The sequence below is a fragment of the Chlamydotis macqueenii genome, chromosome 5 (genome assembly GCF_036417535.1).
Source record: "Chlamydotis macqueenii isolate bChlMac1 chromosome 5, bChlMac1.mat, whole genome shotgun sequence".
NCBI lineage: Eukaryota > Metazoa > Chordata > Aves > Otidiformes > Otididae > Chlamydotis > Chlamydotis macqueenii.
The window spans coordinates 38612216-38636223 of NC_141560.1; the positions used below are offsets into that span (position 1 = coordinate 38612216).

Here is a 24008-nt window from a genome sequence, read left to right on the forward strand (position 1 = left end):
GCACCTGTTGTTCTGGAGCAAACCTGCATTCTTTTCACATTAGAGCTGCCTTATGCAATGTAAAACCATGTCCATAGCTGGTGGACATGCTATGATAAAATAACCAGTTCAAGGTTCCTCTTCTCTGCCACAGCAATGTAAAGACAGGCTAAATAAAAATGAGAAGTAATCAACCCTCTTTGAATTAAGCTTCCCTGGGAGACAGGAAAACACTTTCTCTCACTGAGAGGAAGACTGAGGCACAAAGACACTTAGTCCTCTCTTTTGAGTTGGCACAGGTTGTCAGTAGGAACTTGGCGCTAGATATCCATGCTGCTGCCTTTCGTTTTGTGCTGTACTGGTTCCTCATGGAGGGAAGAGCTGAGAGTTAGGAAAAAAAAATTGGGAAAGGCTCGTGTTTCGTTTTTTGGTTGTTTTTTTTTTTTTTTCTTTTGTCATGGCATTTTGAAGTCAGGTCCCTGCTACAACTCTAACAATGAGGGCGGATCCAGAGTCCTTCAGTAAAAGACCTTTTCCTCCCCTTCTAATGAATGCTTGTTCATTAGAACTGAAGCTTTTTGTGGGAACTCCATGCGAAAAGTTTCCCCAGGCCAGACAGAGTAAGGGAGGGAAAGAGAAGGAAATCTGCCCTGCCTGGCATCGCCTGTAGCTCTGGGGTTAGGCTGCTCACATTGGTTCACTGAGGCTGGGCAGAAGCACAGAGGGAGGTGACACCCTCTCTTTTGACTGGTTTGGAAAAAGGACTCCTGTCTCTCTCAGAGGTGTAGGGATGTCTCCAAGGTGGTTGGTTTTGATGTCATGGTCTCCCTACAGAAGAGCAGTATTCAAAAAATAATCTCTCATAGTTGGATGGCAGATTTTCCTTATGTCCTGCCCTAATCATCTACAGCATCCTCGCAGCGCCACTGAGTGGTGCTTGGTTGTTTGGCTCTGACAGCAATGAGAGTTGTCATGTATCAGGAGAGGAGCTGGGGGAGACTGCTTCATCCCCAGGGCAACTTGTTGGCTGCATCTATCTCTGTAGGCTGAGCATGAGAACTGTTAAGCACAAGCCTTTGGTTAGATGCTTCTAGACACCCTCTTCTGAGCTTTGTAAGGTAAACACTCCATCTCTTTAATAACAATCTAGTTTATTAGACAGTCAGATGAGTCCCTTCATCAATCATTTTTATTTTTATTGTGCAGGCACTAGATGTATGTTTGAATGTCTGTACTTACGGGACCAGGAATGAGAGACCTTTTTATGAATCTGACCATGCATTTCTCAGAAGGCCATTACTAGGGGAAAATTGTTGCATAAATAACGTACAACTGCAGATGTCCAAGCCTTGTTTTCCTGCAATAGCTCATGGTTTCAGAGACACTACTTTAAAAAATGTTTTAAGGAGTGTTAGAAATAGTCAAGAATAAGAAGAAACAAACAGCATTTTAGAGCTGAGCAGTTAAGGTAAAATTAACGTTTCTGCCAGTGATTCTCTACTTTGTGCATGCATTCCCTATCTTTTTTTTTTCAGTTGTTATGTTTGTTGTAATCTAGATTTGCTGTCTCCCGAAGGTTTTGCTCCCCAGCAACAGCAAGTTGGCAAGTGTTACTCTGCTTCTTTGCTGATGGTTGTCTTAAGTCAAAGCAGAGATGACAGAAAACAGGTGAATGTGACAGTGCCTTTTTTTTTTTAAAAAAAAAAAGGGTTTATTATTATTGTTGATCCTGAAAAGGCTGGTTTGTGTCCCACTGACTTACTGTCTTAAATGCTTTTCTCTCTCTACGTTTAACGTAGGGAAAGAAGGAAAACCTCTTTTTCTTTCTGTGCCTGTAGGCCCCATTAACTCAAACAGGGAATAGGCTTTTAAGTACCCTGCACATATAATGAATATATGCTTCTTTCTAAGATGATGGCTTAATTTCATAGCTGGCATTAAAACTTGTAGCTTGGCCATAGGCTTTCACTATCCTGCATAAACCTGGCCTTGGCAACAACAGCAAAGTTTCCAGTAAGCAGTCTGGCTTGAACAGGCTGACTTCAGTGTCGTGGAGCTGGGGTAGCATTTGATGGTCCCTTTGATACCTGCGAGACCGTCTTTCAGGGTGACAGTGTATGCAGTTCATGCCAAGTCCCGTACTAGGGAAGCTGATGGTGTGGATTTCCCAGCTGACTTTGCTGGCTGTTGAAATACACCCCAACTGTTAATATTAATGTTTATTTTTAAGAGAATTAAGTGCTGTTAGAGTGGTAGCCTGGAGGAGAGAGCCTCTGGGGGCTAGTGCAAGGCAATACTTTCTTCTACTTAGTAGACAGATGTTGCTGAAGAAACTTCCCACAGGGCTGTTGTCAGAGCCTCCATTTAGTGTCCATGTGTTTGCTATTCTGATCCTCTCTAGCTCAGGGAAGGTATGGTGGACCTGGAAAGGGTTCAAAGAAAGAACTGGGTTAGCTGGGACTCTTCAGCATGTAAAAGAGATGAAGTAGGAATCTGTAAAGCAGTGAGAGACAAGGAGGGAGACTGCAAATTGTTTGCTGTTTCATCCTCCAGAAGACCTAGGGTCAGAGAACAAAACTAGTTGCAGCCAGGTTTAGATGAAACCAAAGGATGTGCTGTGTTCCACATGCAGCATGTAGCTGAGCCACAGAACTAGCTGCGGGATGTCATAGTCAATAAAAGTTTGAGGGGAGACATGGCAAACTGGTGGAAGGGAAAAACCATTGCTACACACCAAGTACAAACTTCATGTCTGTCTCTGCAAGTTTCTGATCCACAACTGTTTGAGACATGAAATGCATAGGGGAAAGAAGTATATGCCTGTCCTAGTCCTCTGTTCTCCTCGAAGTATCTGCTTTTGGCCACAGCTGGAGGTGAAACAGACAAGTTGGGCCCTTGCCCCAGAATGTCTGGTTTATCTTCTTCAGGATGTAATGGAATATATGGGACTTCCATAGTGGCTACTTCTAGATGTATGCTAGAAATGAGAAAAATCTGACCTCCCTGCTATTTCAGTTGTACTGCTATCATTCCTAATGACAGGCCACTGAACACTGCTGATGATGGTGGATTTGGCATCGCTGCATCTACTTGATGTCAACTCAACAAAACCTGTAAGACTTGTTTCACTCAGCCTTTAAACACCCTTCAAACAGGAGTGACTACCAGTCAGTTCTGTTTTCTGGTAGCAAATGCCTTGACTATTCAATTCCCACAAATCTGTTAATATGTGCAGAGAATTTTTACCATCTTTTTATGGCATAATACAAACATGTGTAAGTTTGTACATTTAATCTGTTTAATTTGCATACCTAACTGCAAATGTATGTAAAATAAGATACTAACTAATTAAGACATTAAGACATTTATTAAGACATTTATTCTTTCTTTTTTCTTCTTTCTTGATTTGAATAAAAGTGGCATATTTTTTGTCCTGACACACAAAAACCCTCCACTTTATTTTTTGCAGACATTTTTAGTTCTAGTTTTGCAAGACTCAAAGGACTTGAGATCTTGCTTTGACTTTGTGCACTCAGGAAGCTTTGGGGATTTAGATAGAAAAATTCCTGGAATGTAGTTCTCTTCAGCAGAAGGGGTTGTTTTTTTTTTTTCTTTTTTTTTCCTTTATTTTTGCTTGTTATATAAAATGATGATAGGGAATTCAGCCCCTGTTTTTTCTTCCCCAAGCTGTATGAATGATCCTCCTCACCTGAGGGCCAAGGTGTGAATTGCTGTCAGCAGACCGTGGGTAAGCGGGGGCCCCTCATGATGTAAGTGGTTTGTTAAGGAGCCTGCAGGCCTCTTGCTCAATGACTTCTCTGTCCATGTACAGCTTGGGAACAGTTGTGGGTCCTTTTTTTTCAGATGTGAAATCTGTCAGCAAAGTGAAGTCAGCTTAAATATCAGCTGAGGCTTGAGCTCCCTTTCAGTTTTTGTTGACTTTATCCCCTCCTGCTCTTTCCTGATCAAGTTTCTCTCTGCTTGAGTCAGACTTGCCGACACTTAAAAGTTTTTATTCCATGTTTTGGTTGAGTGGGTTTGTGTGGGGCAAAGTTCAGATGCCCTTCAGATTGCCAGCCTCAACAATGATCTGAAATGCTGAGGAAAGGGACACTATTTGGGGTCTTTGAGACTCTCTAGCTGCTACAGTTCGATTAGAAACCAGTAAAGCTGCTTCTGGTACCCAAAGCGTGCTGCAGTCGGATGATGCTGTGCAGACCTGCTGGAGTTTGTGTTCTGTCTGCTGCTACCAAGCTCAGGAATTCTGGTTGTGAATCAGCACCCCTTCTGCTCCCCAAATACAGAACAAAAATTACTCTCTACCCTAGAATTTATCCCCAAAACATAAGATGTAACTGATAGGGTACAGACAGGCGGGCAAAATACATGGAAACAGTAAGCGTGTGTTGGTTGCGTGCTAAGCCTGTCACGGGGGCAGGATGCTGAGGTGACGCCATGTCTGCTGGCTGACCATACAACCCTCTGCGGGTTTGGGGTGGACTTGTGGTGTCATGGCCTGTCAGTGTTGAAGCATTTTATGTATTGAAAGCTTGAAGGGATTCTTGGCTGTGGCAAGGAATATCAAATGTTGTGGCTTATGTATGAAAGGAAAAAACAGTAAACTGTAAGGGAGAGGAAGGCTAAGGAAGGAGAGAACAGCTGTTCCTGCTTCTGGTTTTTGTCACTCTCTTAAGGATGCAAGTTGGGAGTCATTGTTGTCATCTTTTACACTAGACTTAAACATGTTTTAAATACTGTGATCGGCTGCCTTGACTGCGTTCTTCCCTAAATTCACAATTCTTTTTCTCTATATGATACCTTCAGTGGTTTCCAAAGTTGAAATATTTTTTCTGCTCCTCAAAGGGACAGAATGTTTGAAGACTTCTAATTCAGAACTTCTGACTGTTGAGGCAAATAGGTTGTAACATCCCGCCAGTACTCTGCGTCTCTTCCCCCTCTAATGAGTGGTCCATAGAAGAGCACCTCTCCATGCATCACTCTTGCAAGTGGTGGTTGAAGAGGCAACGTTGGGGCCAAAGATGCCAGGCTGGCTGCAGAAGCCACTTCTGGACTTCTTTCTGTTCTTTGGTGCATGCCATCTGTGTACTCTCTTCTCTGGTTGATGATGTCTTCAGAAATTACCCTTGAGGAACAGGGTCCTGCTTACTTCAGGGTGGGAGGTTAAGGGAGCAATGCTGAGTGCCCTCTGTTTTCCAGGTGGGGACAGCGGTGGAGCATGCTGGAGCGGTCATGGCAGTGTGTATAGAATGGGATATCCCATTCTGTTCCCTACTGAGGTCTGTGCAGGCGCTCTCTGCGCTGGATAAGGCAGTGTTAAAAATAAGCTTCTGCTCCTCTTGAGATCATGTCAGAGAGATGCTGTTGAGAGGGAAGAGTACATTGCAGTCTGGAGAAAGATATGATGGGGGCTGGGCAGGGTTGTTTGCATGCTTCATGTAGCTGCAAAAAAATACAAATCACAATTTAGGACCTCCTAGTATGCAAAGACATGGTCTGGGAAATGCTTACACCATGGCTGCTGTAATACTGAAATCTTGTTATCTGATAACTCTGTTCCAAAGTTCAGGTGAACGTGAACAGTTTTTCCTGCTGTTCCTGCCTTGCTGGGCACCTGGCAGTCAGTGTCTATAATCAATAATTTTGTGGTGTCTCAGCTAAATGTAGGAGCAAGCTCTCGACCCAGAAGTCCTTGAGTCCCTAAGGGTGTACACATGCTGGTGTTTCCTGGGAAGGAAACAGACACAAAGATCTCTTAATGTGAAGGCTGCTCATATCCTGCTGAGCTGAGGAAAGTGATCTTGATTTGACTTTTTTCTCCACCACTTCCAACCTCCCTTCTGTCTTACAGAGAAAGTTCACTCCTGCGACCAGGAAAGGCAGAGTGCCCTGGAGGAGGCCAGGCAGAACCCCCGTGAGGGTATCGTCATCCCAGAGTGTGCTCCCGGAGGGCTCTATAAACCAGTGCAATGCCACCAGTCGACTGGGTACTGCTGGTGTGTCCTGGTGGACACAGGACGCCCCCTGCCTGGTACTTCCACTCGGTAAGAGGTATAGGGCTGGTGAGATGAGGTATACGAAAATGCTGTTGCTATATCAGGTAAGTTCCTACTGCGAGACCTGCCAGCTCTGTACTACCTTTCTTAGAGCTAGGAGTGCTGTATGTGAATGTGCCGTATCTGCAACGTCTTACTGAATCTTACCGTGCAGCTGCCTCTCCATAAGAGCTGGTGCATAGTAACTACTGCCCTTACTTTCCTCTTCATTAAGTTCTCGTGCAAAGCAGCCTTTTTTTTTTTTCTCTGGCTTGCAGCTTTTGAGTGGTAGCAGGAATGAAAGCTTTGCTCGAGAGTACAGATCAGGAGCATGAGCAGTGAAAAGACAAGTGGCTTTGTTGCATTATCCTCTGCTTTATGCTTCCATGCTGCAGCCACTTGGATCCTGACCAGTACAGATTTAGAAGACTGCTTGGTTGTACATTGATAGCTTTTAAGCCAGTGATAGTTTTTTTGTTAATTACTCTGTATCTTAAAACTACCTGGGGAATCTTTACTCATTTGTAGTTTGGAAACAAATTGTGGGTCTGACAGGTTATAAAAGCAGGCCAGTAGGAGTTGGGACCTAAACCCTGCTAGATACAGTGATTCTGCAGAGCATGGTCGGCTTTGGAAAAAAGCTCAGCTTGTGCCCATGGGAATTGGAAGAGGGCCTTGTGCTGTTTGTGAGTTTGCGTTGGTAGCTGATAGTGGACTTTAGAGTCTGTTCTTCCTTCTCTCTCCACTTGTGTTGCTGACTGCCCAAAAAAAAAGGGATATTTCTTTTGCACGTTTATTGGTTTCCCCTGCAATAAGCAGATAAGACACAACCCCTTAGCAACCATCTGATGACACTACAACTATATCACAGTTTAGCATCTGCTGTTCTCCTTTTTCAGCTATGAGACCCCAGTGTGTGAAAGCGATGCCAGATCGAAGAGCACAGAGATTGACGATCCATTCAAGGACAGAGAACTTCCAGGTCAGAGAGGAACAAGATCATGTCTCTGCCTTCTTCCTTTGTTTCCCCTTGGCACTCTTAAGAGGCCAAGAATATTGTTGAGGAGATGGGTGATTTACCATGCATATTTTACCATGGGTTTTATTCTGTATTATTTTGGATCACCTCCATTTTCAGCAGTGAACTGGAAAAGACTAGGAGAGTTCTGAGGGCCATTTTATTGCCTGTCTGCCATTTGAAAATGTCTGGGATCTGAATTTTCAGGAAAGAAGCCTGGATGCTTGGAGGTCCCCTGGGGGAAGAATGGGCTCAGCATTGAAAGTTCTTCAAAGCCTAGCCAGGACAGGATTCTTTCCATTTAGCAGGGCTTTTCAGGAGCTTGGTGCCCCCTGAGCAATGAAAGAGGACACAGCTGACAGTTGTCAGTGGACCAGCTGGCTCCCTGACACTGCATGGACCAGGCAGGGCAGTGTTCCTAGTGCACTAAGGTCCCTTAACTAATGCTGGCTCTTCACTTAGCTGGACTTCATCCTTCATTTTCTGCCCAGTACCCGCTTTATCTCCTATTGCTGCTTGTTTTATATTCTGCTTTTCCCTCTTAAGAGTGACAAGCCATAACTTACTGTTTGCCTACCTTGTTTCTGCTAGGAAGATGTGCTGGGCATAGGTGTCCGTGCAGCTCTTAAAAATGCTATCCTACCTGTCTGTGCTCTGCTTTTCCCTTCCTGCCACCTTTCCAAGGAGCAAAGTGAGGGGCCCTCACTGACAGGTCAGCCGTTGCTGTCCTGTGTGGGGGATGACTGCTACAGAAGCTCCGGTGAGTTCCTCTCCATCATGAAGGAGTGGTAGAGACCAAGAACTCTGCAGAAAGAGCTGGTAGGTCTGGATCCACTTTATTTTCTCCTGGCCTTTTCTAGGGCTAGCATAAAGTGAGTTGTCCCTGAGCAGGTTAGCAAAGGAAATTAGATTTGTTCCAGATTTGCCTTCTGTGTCTCCTAATTCTTCTCCTGCCGGCCCCGTAGCTTTCTACTTAGCAGCTCTGCCCTCACCAGGCCTTTCTTCTGGGCAGCCTCCTAATTTTTGCAAGTCATGCAGAAATTTCCTATCTGCCTCCCTCTCACATTGAAATGAAATTGGCCAATTGGTTCAAGTATTGCTTTAGGGGGTAGGAGGAGGGAAACCAGCTAAATGATTGCATTAAGGCTCATTTCCTTAGGAAATTATGCTAAAGCAGAATAATGTTACTTCCTTTCTTCCCTATCCTCTTCTCCCTTTGCTTTACTGCCTCCCCCTGCACTTCCTCCCTGCCTCTCCAGAAGTCTTCTGTGAAAATCCTTTACTCTTGGGCTTTTTCTTTGAAACTCTTTCTCATCTCTCAGGAAGACAGAATGGTTTCATTTTCCTTCTCTTCCCCCCTTCTGTGCTGCATCTGGACAAGGGGACAGGAATTGCTTGACACAGAAGAGGACACATGATGATCCTGTAGCTTAGTGGTCTAGTCCCAATGTTAAACTCCAGTAAAGTTCTCTCAGCTCAAGCCACTTTTCTGTGCCTGAGTAAATCTTCAGTTCTGTGCTTGGCTGCTTTGGCTGGCATGATGGTTCCTGTCACTGAAAATACACTTGTCTTAGGAGAGACTAGGAGATGGAGGATCTGATCCTGGTTCATCTGCCTGAGAGATTCTGTGCTGCACAATCTTTTACAGACTTGATGTTTGTTTGATTAGCTGCTCTTGTATGCAAAAACTCACTGGTGAGCCAGAACTGCAGGAGGTGAAAGAGGATGTTTCTTTTTACTTTTTCACTCTTAATTTCTTAACAGAACTGAATTTTAAGGAAAACCCCTGCTTTAATTTGACACTCATTGTTCCATTTGCATTCAATTCTACAAGGGGGATGTCATACCTTATTCCTCTTCTAGAGGTTTGCCCATTCTTCAGACACTCACGGGTGCAGGCAGTGCACTCCTTGTCCTGTGTGAAGAAACGCTGCAGAGGCCAGGCTGGGGGAGACATAAGTCCAGATTCTTGCACACCTAGATGTACCCTCTTCACAAATTGTCATGACTGTGGCCAGAAGAAAGAAGGAGGAAAGTGTTGCTTGCACATAGCAAATGGCAAGCTGCTAATTCCTGCAGACGGTGAGATGCTGAGGCCCCAGGGAGATGACTTCTAGCAAATGGTTTTTCAACCTTCTCATTACTGCAACAAAAAGCTCCTTTAAGTGAGTGGTCTACTCTGGCTGCCATAGCAGCTTACCCATTACAATGCTGACATTTTCTGGACCATGTGCCAAACAAGTGCTGAGGGGTGTGCGTGTGTGTAATGCACATAATATGGAGACAGGCGAGGGACTGTTGGTTAGCTATTGCAGAGAACAGAGCCTGTAATACTGCAAAGGAGGGAGTTTTGTCAGATCAATTTGCAAGCTGCTTTCAGCTGTCAAGGGATTACAGTAAGTTTCTGGTGCTCTGTTTGGGGTACACGTGCTTCTCCGCTTGTCTGAGAAAAGCAGAAAGTGTTGACTCTGCTGTATGTTGTTGGGGGAGGCTGTTTTCTGATGTCTGCTGTCTTAATCAGCTGACTAATTGGTAGTGCATGGTGGTTTGGGAAAAGAGAAGAGGTGAGGGATGTGGTGATGACTTCTCTGTCACATCAAGAGAAGACAATAGGATGGGAGGTGATGGGTTTTGGAGGTGGTGGGTTGAAGTTAAGTACGCTTGTTCCTTGGTAGGCTAGAGCAATTGTTACAGTATTAAGGTGGTAGTAAATGAAGCATACTTTTGCTCCTTTAAGAAGCAAGGAAATGGCATGAATTGCCTCATAAAGGTGAGGGGATGGAGAATTTAATCTCAGCTGTGTCGTAACAGGCTGGCAGTGTTAAGGACAGGAGGCTCAGTCAGTCTGTGGTGATGATGGTGGGGAATCAGCCGGTCTCAGCACTAAGTAATGGAAACAGTTACCAAGCTCAGCCCACTCAGCCCCCTTTGTCCTGCTTAAGCCAGCAGTGACTGGGGGCAATTACCACGTGTTGACTTAGACTGACGTATTTCCCGTGCAGGGCGATCATGTCAAAGAACTGAATTATTGTGGTAGCTGCCAGCGGGCAGTGCTCTCTGTGCCTGAAGAGGAGAATGCAAGCAGCAGTCCTCGCTTCAGCACATGCTTTGAGAAGCTTTAAGCTGTCAGTTAGGACCTCAGAACACCCGTGTTTGTAAAGGAAGATGACCCAGGAGGTCATGAGTTGTTTTGTAAACTTCTCTGCAAGTGTCACCATGGGAACTCCTGTCTTCTAGGCGTTTCCAGCACATCCCTGTGGTTATACTGGGAGAGGCCATAAAGCTAACCACATGGTCTTCCTGCCAGATATTGTTGGTGACCCTGTGTGTGCCTGGACAAAAGCTGCAGGACAAATTGCTGCGCAGAGAAACCTGCTGTGGGATTCTTCTGCCTTTCCTTAGGGACTGTGATGGTAGCTGCCATGTTACAAACAAAGGAGGTCCTTGCTGAACTGGGGTAGAAGACCAATCCTGTGTGTTCTTGCATTAAACCTCTTCTTTTCTTTCTGCAGGCTGCCCAGAAGGAAAGAAAGTTGAATTTATTACAAGCTTGCTTGATGCTTTGACTACGGACATGGTACAGGCTATTAACTCAGCAGCACCTACTGGGGGTGGGAGGTGAGTCCAGAAAAAACTCTCAGGTTGAATGCCAGAGCTGTGGGTGCCCCTGAGGGTGGGGGTGGGAGGGAAAGGTGTTGCTCTGTGCTAATCTGAGTTCCTCTGGGTTGCTGGGAGAGGAGCTGAGGCTGCATCTTCTGAGGCTGCTCTGTCCTCTCACCCTAGCCCTGCCTGCCTCCTCCCGCCCTGCCTCCCTGGCAGCTGCTCCGTCATAAAAGTTAGTATAGCCCATTTGAAGTGTGAAATGAGAGCTCAGTGGGAGGAAGTGGCTTGTTCTTTTGTCCCCTGCTGCATGAAAAGACCTAATAAAATGCAAATGGATCGAAGGAGACCGTGTGGCCTAGTGGCTACCACAGGGACTGAAGAATGTGAACCGGATTCTTGGCAGCGCCAGTGCTATGGCTTTGCTGTGGGGCCGGAGCCAGCCTGCCGACGAGGAGAGGAGCTGTTTTTCATGGCCCTCCCCTCTGACCAGCTGCCTGTTCATCCCTCTTGGAAGGAGCAGCAGGTCAGGCCTGTTGCAAGAGGTGGGCAGAAGCCTGCGTTTCTGGGGAACTGGAGAAAAGCTGAGGTCTTGTCTCCCCCTTCTGCTTGCTGACAGGAAATCCCCTTAGCGCAGCAGCTGCATGCTGTGGCAGGACAGGCCATTGAGAACAGACTGTGATGATTTAAAAGTAGTGCTATGTTGTCTCAGCTAGGCAAGGCTTCTGTGGTTTAGCACGCAGGGATGTCACAATGACTAATGTGCTCATCTTCACAGGAGTGTAGAGATGAAGCAGGTAGGTATCTCTGGGCATATGTTACTTCCATGGGTATCGCTCCAACATATTGAGAGTAATGTCGATCCTCCTGCTTTCTCTTTCAAAATGCAAAAGGAAGCAGTGCCATCTTTAACTATTCAAGACAAAAAACTTCCTGGGTGGCACTTCTGTGCCTCTTGGTTTCAGTATGGGTTGCCTGTGAACCCATATGGTTTTAACTTTGCATTTGGTCCTTACAAATCAGGCCAGTGGCTGAGTGCCTGCATGCTAAATATTCTGTAACCCATCAAATTAGCAGTATACGCCTAGCATGTCTGTATTCATATAAACAGGATAAAAAAAACTGCCCCAAGGATGGGAAATACGTCGTTCTGTCCCAGCAGTAAGCATTCCAATGTCAATTCTGCCTAATTTGCATGGTTCAAATGCAGTGGGTATGGGTGGTGGGAAGCCCTGGAGAGTATTTGATGTTTATTTGGCATCTTTGGCACTGGGACTGAAACCCAGCCAATGTAATCATCACTTTTAAAATAAAGCTTAATATAAACCAATATTGTAGGGGCCAGAGATGTATGCCCCCACTGCATTTCTATAAACCAGTGGGCTTGCTTCCTAATGTTCCCCAAGCTTTGTGTATTTCTCAGCTTTCAATAGAGGCCTTTCTGGTAGAATTTTTCACTGCCTGGCTCTTCACACAGTCGTCACATTGATTTATTTTCAGCTCTGGTGTTGGCAGCCCAGTTGCAAGGGGTAAAAGGAATCTTTTAGCATGCTGTCCTTTGTAAGGCGAAAGGCTACTGCCACCCAAATACTCTGCCTGCCCACAGCCACAATTAAATTCAGGAAACTGCTCTGGCATAAACTTCCATGCGCATCAGCTAGGCTAAGCACATACCCCAAAGAACATGCGTCAAGCTTTTCCATCCCACCATGCCATGATGGAACCATTTATTGGGGGGGGGTGGGAGGGGAGAAGGCATTTCAAGGAATTTTTGGTACTTATATAAAAATTTAATCAGTACAGCTTTCATTTCATATAAGTTCACAGAGCTGGGAAGCTCTCTCTGTACAATGAGTCCTGCTTTCCAAGTTTCCCAAGGGGAGGAATGTCCTAAGTCCTCTCTTCAGGAATATCTGAACTTGCATGGGTAACCTAACTTGACTTTGGCACTGAAAATGAAAGCTCTTTTCTAAGATGAAGGGATATTTTACCTATAGGGTTAATCATAGAGCTAACTGGTTTCCAGCCTTAACAACTAACAAAATACTGGATTTATGATGGTGCTTGTCCTGTATCTCCCTGGCCCAGGTTTGCTGAGAAGGTCATGTTGAAAAGAAAAGCTAGAGATCTGGCTGACTTGTCTTAATGTCAGTCATGTCAGTTTTGATGTTTTTATGTAATTTTTTTGTATTGGTGAGGCAAGCTTCACTTATTGCAGACTCTTCTCCATCTTTGCCATAATGATTGCAGAACAGGTTCTGTATTGAAACACGGACTGGTTCCCTCTGTAGCCTCCCTCCTTCTGTTCCTTTACAGTGTTCAGCATTTAATCCTCCTGGGTCTTTTTTAGAGTTTTAACAAATACAACCAAGGATCTAAGCTTGTGCCTGTTGCTGGTCAGGCAAACAGCAAGCCATACTCCCATGTCAGTTGGCCCCATATGTTGTCCTACGTATTTTAATCGGAGAAGCAGCAAGTAGGAGTTGTAGGGAAGGGGGGGAGTACTTCTGTTTCTCCGTGGCAGCAGAGAGATGATACTGGCATACAATATGCATCTTTATCAGTGTTAAAATATGGGACGAAATGCAGAGAAGAGCCTTTTCAAAGTGTCAAGGGCTGAAAAAGCCTAACAGTGAGAGTCTTAAGGAGCTCAGCGTTCCTTAGGGTATTAAAAGAAAGGAAAAAAAAAAAGGTTGAAAGATGATTTCATATAATCCGAGTATCTCCATAGGGACAAAAGCTCTGCAGGCTCTTTAGTCTAGCAGGGAAGAACATGATTAGCTGAACATAAACAAACTTGTAATCAACACTTATTTAAAGCAAGGGCAATTCTAAGGCAGAATTAAGTCATGAGGGAGGTGACAGATTCCTTCTCTCTAAGGCTTTCATCTTAGGCCTGATGCCTTTCAGAAAGACTTGCTTTGGTCAAACTCGAGTTATGGTCTTAAGAGTAATTTGATTCACATTCTGTGAGTATGATACACAGGAAATCAGATTAGATGACCCTGCAGCCGTTAGTCTGAATCTGGGTATGTGGAGTGAAAACTTCTTGCATTTGCTGAGTATCTTCATCTTCAAGACTTCACCTATTTGTGCTGCAGAGCTGTATGTGACTCTGCAATTAATGTCCATATTAGCTTTTTTTTTTGGTGGGAGGAGGGAGGAGCATGGGGGAGAAATGAGACCTGCATTTTAAATACTACATTGAGCTGTGCTAAACTGCACACTTCATACTTGGCGCACACACAACAACAGTCTGGTAGCAGCAGAACGAGTCTGTGCAACTTGGATTGCTGCGGGCCATGTAAGTAAAACCTGATAAGACTTTTTTTTGTTATTGGCCATGCTTAAAACAACCTTGTAATCCCTTATAAGTCTTGTCTCGTTTAAGCAAGTTCAAAGCTATTGACTTTAATTGAGTTACTCTTGCTTTACAGTAATGTAAGTGAGATGAGAACTTCCCTTCCTCATGGCCCTGGTTTATATTACAGCAAAATAGCCAAGTAGACTTCATTTAGACTTTTGAAACAGAAAATATCTGGTAGAATTCATTCTTAATTTTAAGTTTATGTAATAACTCCAAGGCACATCTTGTTACTGTATGTTTTCAAAGTAATTAAGGGAGTGCTTGTAGGAAATTGGTTTATTAGCCAGTGTTTGGAATCCTTTTTGAAAAGATGCGTAATTGAAATTCTTCACATAAAATACTATATAATAGGAACAGCACTTCTTAAAATTTAGACTTTGCTTTAGTACATTTTAGTCTATTTTCTAATTTGGACATACTCATGTTACACAGAGCCTAAACTAAAATAGACCGAAGGGGATCCCAGCCTGGGTTTCCCTGATCTGAGAAACTCTCTCTGGTCCCTGCCAATTCAGAAATGAATTTTAGTTGCCAAAATATGTGCACTATGGCTTGCTACATTATCAGCAAAAATATTAATGCCCTGTGGAATTCTGAGTTAAAAGGGCAGCTTACAACAGCCACCCTTATCGTCTAACACAGCAGCCGTGTCCCTTCATTTTAGGTTGCCAATTATTCCCCATGTAATAGCCCTAGAAAGTACTTCAGAAAATTGCCCCCAAGGTTCCCTTTCATGCTCTAGTTGAGCAGTTTGAAGCGGGCAAGCACAGCTCAGCACATCTCCAGGGTGTTCTGAAGCTGAGCCATGTTTTAATAAAGATTGACACTTTCAAACAGTGCAGGGAAGTTAATGCCCCACTCCTATTGCATTTCAATTGAAGCTGGATACCAGCTTCTCTTTGTGCTCCTATGGAAATTCTAGCCTAATTAAAGATATGGCAGAGTTCATGTAAGAGGAGGATCTTTGAACAGTCAATGAGGAGTGAAGGGAGGTGATTTTTAAACCTTCTAAATGATTTATCCCACAAGATTCAGAAAAGTTGTATTCAGAATAGTGTTTCATACACAACTTAGCTGGAGGAGAGGAGGAAACTGGGCCTGTAATAGGAAGATAACTTAAGTTTTAACTGTAGAGGAATTACGCATTCCCTGTAATGACTGTGTAGTACCCTTTTGTTTAGTCTGAACACAGATTAGTTTTTCGTTGGCTTCTTGATTCTTTGTCTACAGGAAAGGGAGAATTATAAAACAAATACATGATCCTTTTGCAATTCCATTAGAGTAATGCTCTTTGATTCAAGCCATGTTCCACTGTTACAGCTTTTAACTTTAGAATAGACAACCGCAAAGAACAACAAAAGCAGAGTAAGACATGGAAGCAGAGCAAGAACAGTTCTGAATTTTACCTCCGTTTGTTAAACCCTGGACTAGCTGGACTAACTTTTTTCTACTCCATTGCTTCTGCTAGCAGCTTCTTGTCCATCAGTGCTCTTCCATCCGGGAATAGCTCCCTCTGGTTTGTAGTCTCTGGAGTCCAATTAGGTGATACTAGGCTGGTCTTACTCCACTTGACTCAGCTGCTATCATTGCTACATAGTTTGTATTACAAAATAATAAGTTTTCTAAAGGTCTTCAAACATGTTATCATCTGCTGGGTACTTCAGAGATTGGAATCAAAGAAGTATTTTGAATTAGGATTTTCTAATCCTAATTCACTGCAACAGTGCTGTGGGTCTGTGCAGCCTGTGTTGTGGGCTGCAAGTGTGCAGAGAGCAAAGGGTCAGCTTTGGTAGGAATGGTCTTCAGTTTACTCAGTAAAATTTAGTGGGACATATTGCACTTTGACAGCTGAGTTCTATGGAGGATAATGTGATTGCACACTGGCGGTACATGGTTCTGTATGTGAGTAATGTCTGATATTTGCTGCTCTTATATACTTTACCCTATATACCTGCTCCTTCCCACTGTGTTAAGCCCTCCATTCTTGCAAGGGGCCTCAAGGGCTGGAAAGCATTACAGTGCATGCAAAGTGCATATTCAAGCTGTCTATTTGATACTTTGGCACATTCTTCTCTCTCTGCACCAGAATTCAGTGCAGCTGCAGAAGTACATGCCCATGTTTTTCCATAGCCTCTGCTTTCTGCCTGTACCCCAGTTACACCAGATGATATGAAAGTGTTATGTGGAAGTGTCTCTCAACTGGAAAATACTCTTGTTAAAAGTAACAGGACCTTAACCCACATATCTCCAAGCATAAGCCACCTAAGAAATAAGTATTCTCTTCCTATGAGGGAGCTGCGGCACATTATACAGGAGGAGGAGCAAAAGCCTCCTTAGAGAAGACTATATACTTGATGCCAACAAATTAGTAAGAAAGCTGACAGAGCAAGTTGCCTATCCTAGGCTGTTGATGACAGACCATGCTTCTCTTCATTGTTGGACTGTGAGTGGGCTTATGCTGCTTAATGGAGCTAAACTTATGGAGCTGGCTTATGTATGGAAGCAATCCAGCAATAGCAGGTTAGATTTGGAAATCAGCTTGCACAGAGCTCATTGCTTCCCCAGTACTCATTCTTTAGGATTGATTGTTTTGCCATAGAGTGCTAAAGAGGAACAATTAGGAAGAAAAGTACAGCTGTAATGTAGTCAACATGAGAAGACTGAGAAGGGTGCCTGCATTTGGGAAATGTCTGTCTTTACTAGGTCTTACAAATGTGCTGCAGCACTGGAGTTCAGGCTGGAATTGCAGTGGATTTTTGTGTGACTGGTGTTAGAGCAAGAGATGTTGTTTTGGTGGGAGTTGAGAATGTGGAGGGCAGCTTTGTTCTCTCGGTTTTTCTGATTCCTTTATGGTCTGAATGAGTAGAGAGGCAGCCCAAGAGATGAAGTTTGCATCTGAGGGCTGATTTATTTCTCTTGCAACAGCAATGGAGAGGTAATAGAGAGAAATGCCCCTGGAATGCTCCTGCAAAGTCTGTTCTTGTAGGACAATTGGAGCCCCGAGAATTATTGGAGCTGACCTGGCAGGTATGACTATTGTCATGGCACATCATCAAAGCTAGGTGGCTTAGCAGTGCTGTGAAGTTGCATCAATTAATCTTTTATGAATGGTGCATAAGTGTCTTGCATGGGCAGCTGTCAAAGTCAAGACAGAGGCAGTGTTGTAACCTCAGCTGTCTTCAGTGTATCATGTAATTTCATGAGCTAGGCAGCAGTGTGATGATGTGGATCTTTCCTGTGCTGGGATTCTGAGTGATCACGAGAAAGGGCAGGTAACCAACTCAGGAACTGCAGTCCTGCTAAGCCAGCCAACAGAAAATGGTAAAAACTTAGAAATGGCTGTGTCTTCCTTCCTCCTACAATTGCAGCAGTTAAACTAATTCCCTTTAGCTCGTCAGCATGCTGCAGTTTTCAGCATGAGCTCTCAGTATGTTTGTAATGGCAAAGATTGATGTATCATCACCTCATGAGTCAAGGTATTTGTATTAGCCTGTGGATTTCCCTGATTTTCTTTATGGAAGTGCTCAAGAGAGATATATTGCCTCTCTTGGTAACTCATAAGAGCTCCTCCTTGGTGTGGCTCTGAAAGAGGCACTTTTGAGTCCTGCTTCTGTCTCTTCAGCAGATAGAGAGAAGTTTGTGTTTCTGTCGTCTTTCTGCTGTTGGTTCTAAGATGCTTTGCTGTTTTCTCCATTTCTGGCTCTCCAGTTGTGAGCCTTTAGGAAACAAAGGGCAGGCCTAGGTGTCAACAAGGGAAATCTCACATGCAAAAGCTCAGGTTTTATTCTTCTGTCTCAGCAAAAGCAGAACACTGTCCCTTGCAATACAGAACTTTCCTGTGGCTGTTGGAAACTTGGTAGTCTTCAAATGATAGCTAGCTCATTTCCAAAAGAGAGAGAGGCCAATGGCTGTGTTCATAAATGTCATAAAAACAAGCCACAGGATGTGTTTTTATTCTCTCCTGTCATCGTAGTCTTCACGTACAGTTTCAAGGCTCTGAAAAATCCAGGCATTCTCTTAGCTTCCTGGGGAGACTTTTGCAATTTCTGCTAGTCCATAGGTGGCTCCGGGGGCTTGCGTTGTATTTTGGCTCCCAAAACTAAGCCAGACTTATTCCCAACCTCTTCTTCCTCCCCCACAGTGTTTATCTCACTGTACATTGACCAGATGCTGTGACTGAATGCCAGGCTGCTTCTCAGCTAAGAATTAAATGATGAAGGAGATGGTTTCAAGTAAAACCTTGGGGAAAATGTTGTGCAGTTTATTTGCCTCTACCTACTGTGTGTGTTTGCTTGTTGCAAGGATCCAGATGTCTCTGGGCAGGGGCTACGTTTCTAAATTGTATCTAATTTGTGAAAGCTATCAGAGAAGGTTAATGGGGATCTCTGTTCTCCACTGAAACTCCAGTGCTTGCTTTCTGCATGCTGCAGACTCCCCTTTACTAGTGATTTAGATTACCATGGTGGTAGAGTGAAGTTTTTATTTTTCAGGTTCTGTAGCTGCATTTTAGAGGCAAAACTGGTCATACTGGAAGGTCAAAAGAATTTTCTCCCTTCTAGTTCCTAACAAAGAAATTTTCGGTGACCATTTAAATATATATTCTACCAGTTTCTGAAAAAAAATCGGCAACAGTCTTAAAGTGCATTTTATAAAGTACTTGGGTTTGTATTTCCCCATCAGCTAGAATGCCCCAAACTCACACCAGAACCTGGCTGCCTGCAGCATGCAATTGTCCCTCTCTTCTTGCTGGGGAAGGAATTTAGGCAGCAGCTGGAGATGTCTCCTGGAATAAGTCAGAACAACCAGTGCCAGTGTAGCATGTCTGACTACCTGTCCACTATTTTCCATGCACTGAAGTGCTTTATTTTTGGGAGGAAAAAGACTCGAGTCTCAGCCTCATTTCAGCTTTCTCTATGGGCACACTCATCATGTGTAGAAAAGATGGACTAGCTCAGTGTAATTTTTAAAGAATTCTTCTTTAGAAATAGTTTCTTCCCTGGTTCTTGGTGTCACTGAGGAATGACCCCTTTCCTACTGCTGCTGCAGAGCAGCAGACACCACTTAAATGATACAGTACAACAGTGCTTCTTCAGTGGTGGCTTGACGTTGAATGGCAGTATTCTCTATTTGTGCATCTTCAGCTATTGCCTTTCCTCCTCCTTTTCTCCTCCTCCTCTCTGATGTTGTCCACAGAAAGAAAATGTGAGCCAAATAATGTCAAACTTGTAATATCACAATGAGTAAGAAATGAAGCAAGCTGAAGTTGCCAGTTCCGTAGTGTTGCTTTTAATGGATTTGTGGTGCTTGTCTGCTGTGGAATTCTTATGTGTAAATCAACCATGTGAAAAGCATTAAATATGCTGAAAATATAGCACAGGAGTTCAGATCATATAAATAGATACAGCAAGAATGTTGCATCTTGCCAAGGACATTTTCAAATAACGAATGTGTCTTGCATTAAATGAGTTTGTTCCCTTTCTGAAGTCTAGGTGCTGCTATCACAGAAACTACCATGACAGCTGACACTCACGGCACTCCTGCTGGTAACTTGGATGGCAGCCCAAGGGTCAAAAGGACCATGGAGATTGCCTCTTGCCCTCTAAAGGGGATCTTTCTGGGATTAGGCACAGTTTCAGCAGCTGGTGTGAGGAGAACCAGAGCTACTGAGGGTATTAGTCTCCAGGAATCTCTTGGCACCACTTGTTAATGTTAAAGGACATTTTTAGATAATCTCTCTTAAAAGAGCCCAGCTAAAAGGAGGAGATTCTAAGGCCTGCGTATTTTGCCTTCTTTAAATATGGCACAGTGCCTCTGACTTGGGGAGCAGCTCTGGTTCCTCAGCATGTGCTTGACAGTGTTGGTGAGAGCACCCACTTGTCGGGGGCCTGTATTCGTCTGTTCCAGGTTCTCTGAGCCAGACCCCAGCCACACGCTGGAGGAGCGAGTGGTACACTGGTACTTCAGCCAGCTGGACAACAACAGCAGCAATGACATCAACAAGCGGGAGCTGAAGCCTTTCAAGCGTTATGTAAAGAAGAAAGCCAAGCCCAAGAAATGTGCCCGACGTTTCACTGACTACTGTGACCTCAACAAGGACAAGTCGATCTCACTTCAGGAGCTAAAAGGGTGCTTGGGAGTCAGCAAGGAAGGAGGTGAGTGCCTTTCCTTCCCCATTGCTTGAGAATAAAAGACTGACATGCGGCTACAGCAAACTCAGGAATCTGTTTTCTCCCAGGTGATTCAAAAGTGCCATAGTTTGTGTGAGAAAATGAGTAAGATTAATACCCTGCCATGCAAATTTAGTTCGTTATTCATTCTGTCTTATATCCGTTATCATGGACTTCTGTGCTAAGCACTATACAGAAACAGGGCACAAAGATGAGCCGTGCCCAGGACCCTGCTTGTACTGTAGAAGTCCTTGGAAACTGTAGTTCAGATCAGGTCCCTTCTGAGTAATATGCTGCTAACAATATTCTGTTGTCTCAGCCATGTAGGTTGGATGATGTATGAGCCAGCACAGATGCACTCCTTCTTCAGAGACCCTATTGACTAACAAAAATAATATTTATTTTCATTGCTAAATCCAGCATGCAGGGAAGTGGATGATGCAGAGAGAACAACTCAGAAAGAAAGCACAGGGCTGTACTGTTGCCCTTTTTCAGAGTTAAATTGCAGTTGAAAATTTGGGGAGAAATAGGGCATATGAATAGCATATTTTCCTTTCTGTTTAGTGCCTAAGTAACCAACCCACCCTCCTTCCTTTCTTCCTCTTTCATCTTCACCTCATCTTCTTTTGGGATTTGGACCAAATTGATATTTTTAGAAATTTTATTAATTGAAACTGTTCAACTCAAATTCAATAATTATCAGTCATTCTTGACTGTGGGCAGACTTGCTTGGCAGGAGAAGGCAAACAGGGAGATTCCAGGGGACTAATTTCCTGTGCAGGTGTTTTGGCTGTGCGGACAGCTCTTGTTATAACATCATGCTAGTTGGGAAGTGTGGGTAGCTTGCGTTCTCCAGGTTTAACCTCTCCTTACTTCTTTCCTCAGGTTTAGCACAAGTGGGAAGGGAGTTGGTGTATTTGGGTGTTGGACAGTTGCCTTTTCTAGGTGTTAAGCAAACATCTCAGTTATCGTAATAAGCCTGTTGCATTACTTGTCAGCTGTGAGAAGCATTCAGCTTCCCTAGCTCAGTGGAAGATTTCTTCTTAGTCATCAGTACCTTACTGAGGAATGACATACCAAAATAGCAACTCTGTTCCTTAATTTTATTACCTTCCCAATAAGATGAGCATGCCAAATAAGTTTTATTGCTATTTGGTCTGGAATAAGACTCTCTGAAATCTGCTGCCTTGGCCCACTGACTGTTCAAAATTTAGTTTATGGAAAGGGGGGTGGGGGGGAAGGAGAGAAGGAAGAAAATATGAATCTCTGAGCCTGTGTGAAGAGGAAAGAAAGCAGCAAGATGTTGTTGTGAGTGCCTGATTGCCAAACTATTTGCTGAGAACACAGCCTTGACCTTTCATGGTTTCTTCAGTTCTATGAGGATGGAATTGTATGCAAAAAGGGGCTCTGACCTTGTCTTATCATATAGCTCCACATACCTACCAGAGGCCTTGAGGATTAAAGATAAATGGGTAAGTTATGTGGAAGGAGAACTGAGCGGGGCTAAAGCATGGTGAGGACTAAAAAGCAGTAGAGGAGGCAGTGCAGGGAGCAGGTACTAACACGCAGGAAAGAACTGAGGGGAGAGTACTCTAGAGGTGCAGTAAGCAAGTTTGTGATGAGTTTTTTTTAATGTAGTCTTGAATTTCTGAGGTGGTAAATGACATGTTTGCTCGGCTTTCTATTCTCAAGAACTTCTAAATTAAGAAATAACTAGTAGCTTACCCCTTCTCCAACTTTCCCTTATCCTGATCATGGGTGCATGCAGTCAGTCAACTAATCCATGTATTTGCTCTCTTTCTTTCTCTGTACCATGGCCTCCAAACATCTGCTGGGGCTGATGTCAGTGTGGGTCCGAGCCAAAAGCTAGTTGGGAACCTTTTTGATGACGTACTTTCAGTTGTAAACTGCCAGTCAGATTAAACCAAAGCTTTTCGTGGAAATGTTTGTTTCAACAAAAGCTTTATTGGAAAGGTTTTTTTCTGGTCTGGAGTGAATGAGGAAGGGTTGGAGGGAGGCAAGGAAAATCATTATTTCCCCTTGATATACTTCATTACAAATGAACTTGCCTCAGATGTTCCAAATCTTGGTTTAGGTATTTAGCAGCCCAAGGACTAAAAGGAAATGGGTCATCATTCCAGGTGAGCATGCCTCCTACTAGGCTAACTGAATGCTTGTCATGATTTTGAAAATAAAACTCAAAGATGTTGTAGGGTTTGGGATGCTGAGGAAAACAAATGCTTCTGCATTTTTGTCAGTGTTTTGCTTTTGGAGTTTTTTTTTTTTTGTGGACAGTTCCATCCAAACATGGAAAGTGTTGCTTGAAGGAAGTAAAGGGCATAGATAAATCAGCACTGTTCTATGCCTCTTGGACACTAGATACTCTAAATAAATAAGACTTGTGTGGGAGAATTCAGCTGGGATTTTCATAAGGGAAAAACTTGAATCTGAGCTCTTTGCAGCTTAGAATCAAATCTCTCTGAGATGCATAGTTCTGTCTTCCCCTCCTCAGCAGGTTCTTGATGCCAGTGGTAACCAAATATGTGGGGGCTGCCAGCCAGTGGTTCTTCAGAGAAGAAAAAACCTGTCCAGTCTGCCAGCAGCCCTTCTGCTTTTCCATGCTTATGATGACCAAGAAAGTTACTGGGAAGTCTGCTAGGTCTAGTGGCCACTTTGCACAGCTCTTGCCCCTCTGCTTAAACCAGATGTGTTTCTGTCAGGGGCAACTCAGATGGAAGAATGTCATTCCTGGATCTCAGGATGGAGTAGCCACAAAGAGTCAGCCTTTGAGGGCTTGCAGAAGCCTGCAAACGGTTTCTTAAACTGGAGCAGAACAGGCAGAGAGGGCTTGTAGCTTGGAGTACACCAGAAAGTCTTTGCCATCATTTGATCTAGGATTGTCTGAGAAACTGTGGAAGGAAAACAGACTGATTTACAGCCTGTTAAAAGTTAGCATTCATCAGTGCAGTCTGTGCACCCTGAGTTAAGGGGGGAACCATCTGTGATCAAAGAACAAATTTAGCTCTGTGCATTAGTCAAAAGGCAGGGTCCTTGAGAGGAGATAGGCACGCACTGTAGAGCTTTGCTGGAAAGTTACTGGACCCAAGATTAATTAAAGTCCAATGATCTCAGAAAGGAGGGCCATAGATCTGAGCAAGGCTTATACTAGTTGTGCTGGCTTCAAAATGCTGGAGTTGAGTTTTACCTCTATATTCTTCCAAATTCAGAAGACAAAGTCAGCATTTTGTACACGCCCAAAGAGGAGCTAAGGGATTAAGCAGTGCAATGTCCCTCCGCCAGCTGACGGGAAGTTTCCTTCTGCCAGTTCAGATCCCGTGATTGCTTTGCCATCCAAGAGCTTGTCAGATGGTAGGTGCTGGGCGTACTTCACAGGCCATGAGGACTTCTAGGGTGGAACCCAGCCATTGTCTGTGCCAACAGCCAGCTACCAAGAGCACAGTCCAGAAACAGGATCAAAGTGTCCTAATTAAAAAGGGGGAGTTAGGGGAAGGGTGTGTGTGTAATTAAACAGCATGTTGCTTTCTACTGGAGCTGAGCAAATACTATAGAAAGAAGGAAAAGTAATCATAGAATCATAGAATAGTTCGGGTTGGAACAGACTTTTAAAGGTCATCTAGTCCAACCTCCCTGCAATGAGCAGGACATCTTCAACCAGATCAGGTTGCTTAGAGCTCTGTCCAATCTGAATATTTCTAGGGATGGGGCATCTACTGCCTCTCTGGGCATCCTGTGCCAGTGCTTCACCACTCCTGTTATAAAATGTCTTCCTTATATTGAGTCTGAGTCTCCCCTCTTTTACTTTA

General features: G+C 43.9%; 1 protein-coding gene across 5 annotated transcripts in view; it reads left to right on the top strand.

Moving 5' to 3' along the window:
• Positions 1-24008, top strand: part of SMOC1 (SPARC related modular calcium binding 1) — a 133215-nt gene that overhangs the window by 100403 nt on the left and 8804 nt on the right. For all 5 annotated transcript variants that reach the window (XM_086749466.1, XM_086749467.1, XM_086749470.1 and 2 more), the window contains exons 8-11: positions 5849-6041; positions 6932-7014; positions 10563-10668; positions 19922-20169. In XM_086749466.1, the coding sequence (XP_086605592.1) occupies positions 5849-6041; positions 6932-7014; positions 10563-10668; positions 19922-20169 (630 nt within the window). The remainder of the gene's footprint in view (positions 1-5848; positions 6042-6931; positions 7015-10562; positions 10669-19921; positions 20170-24008) is intronic.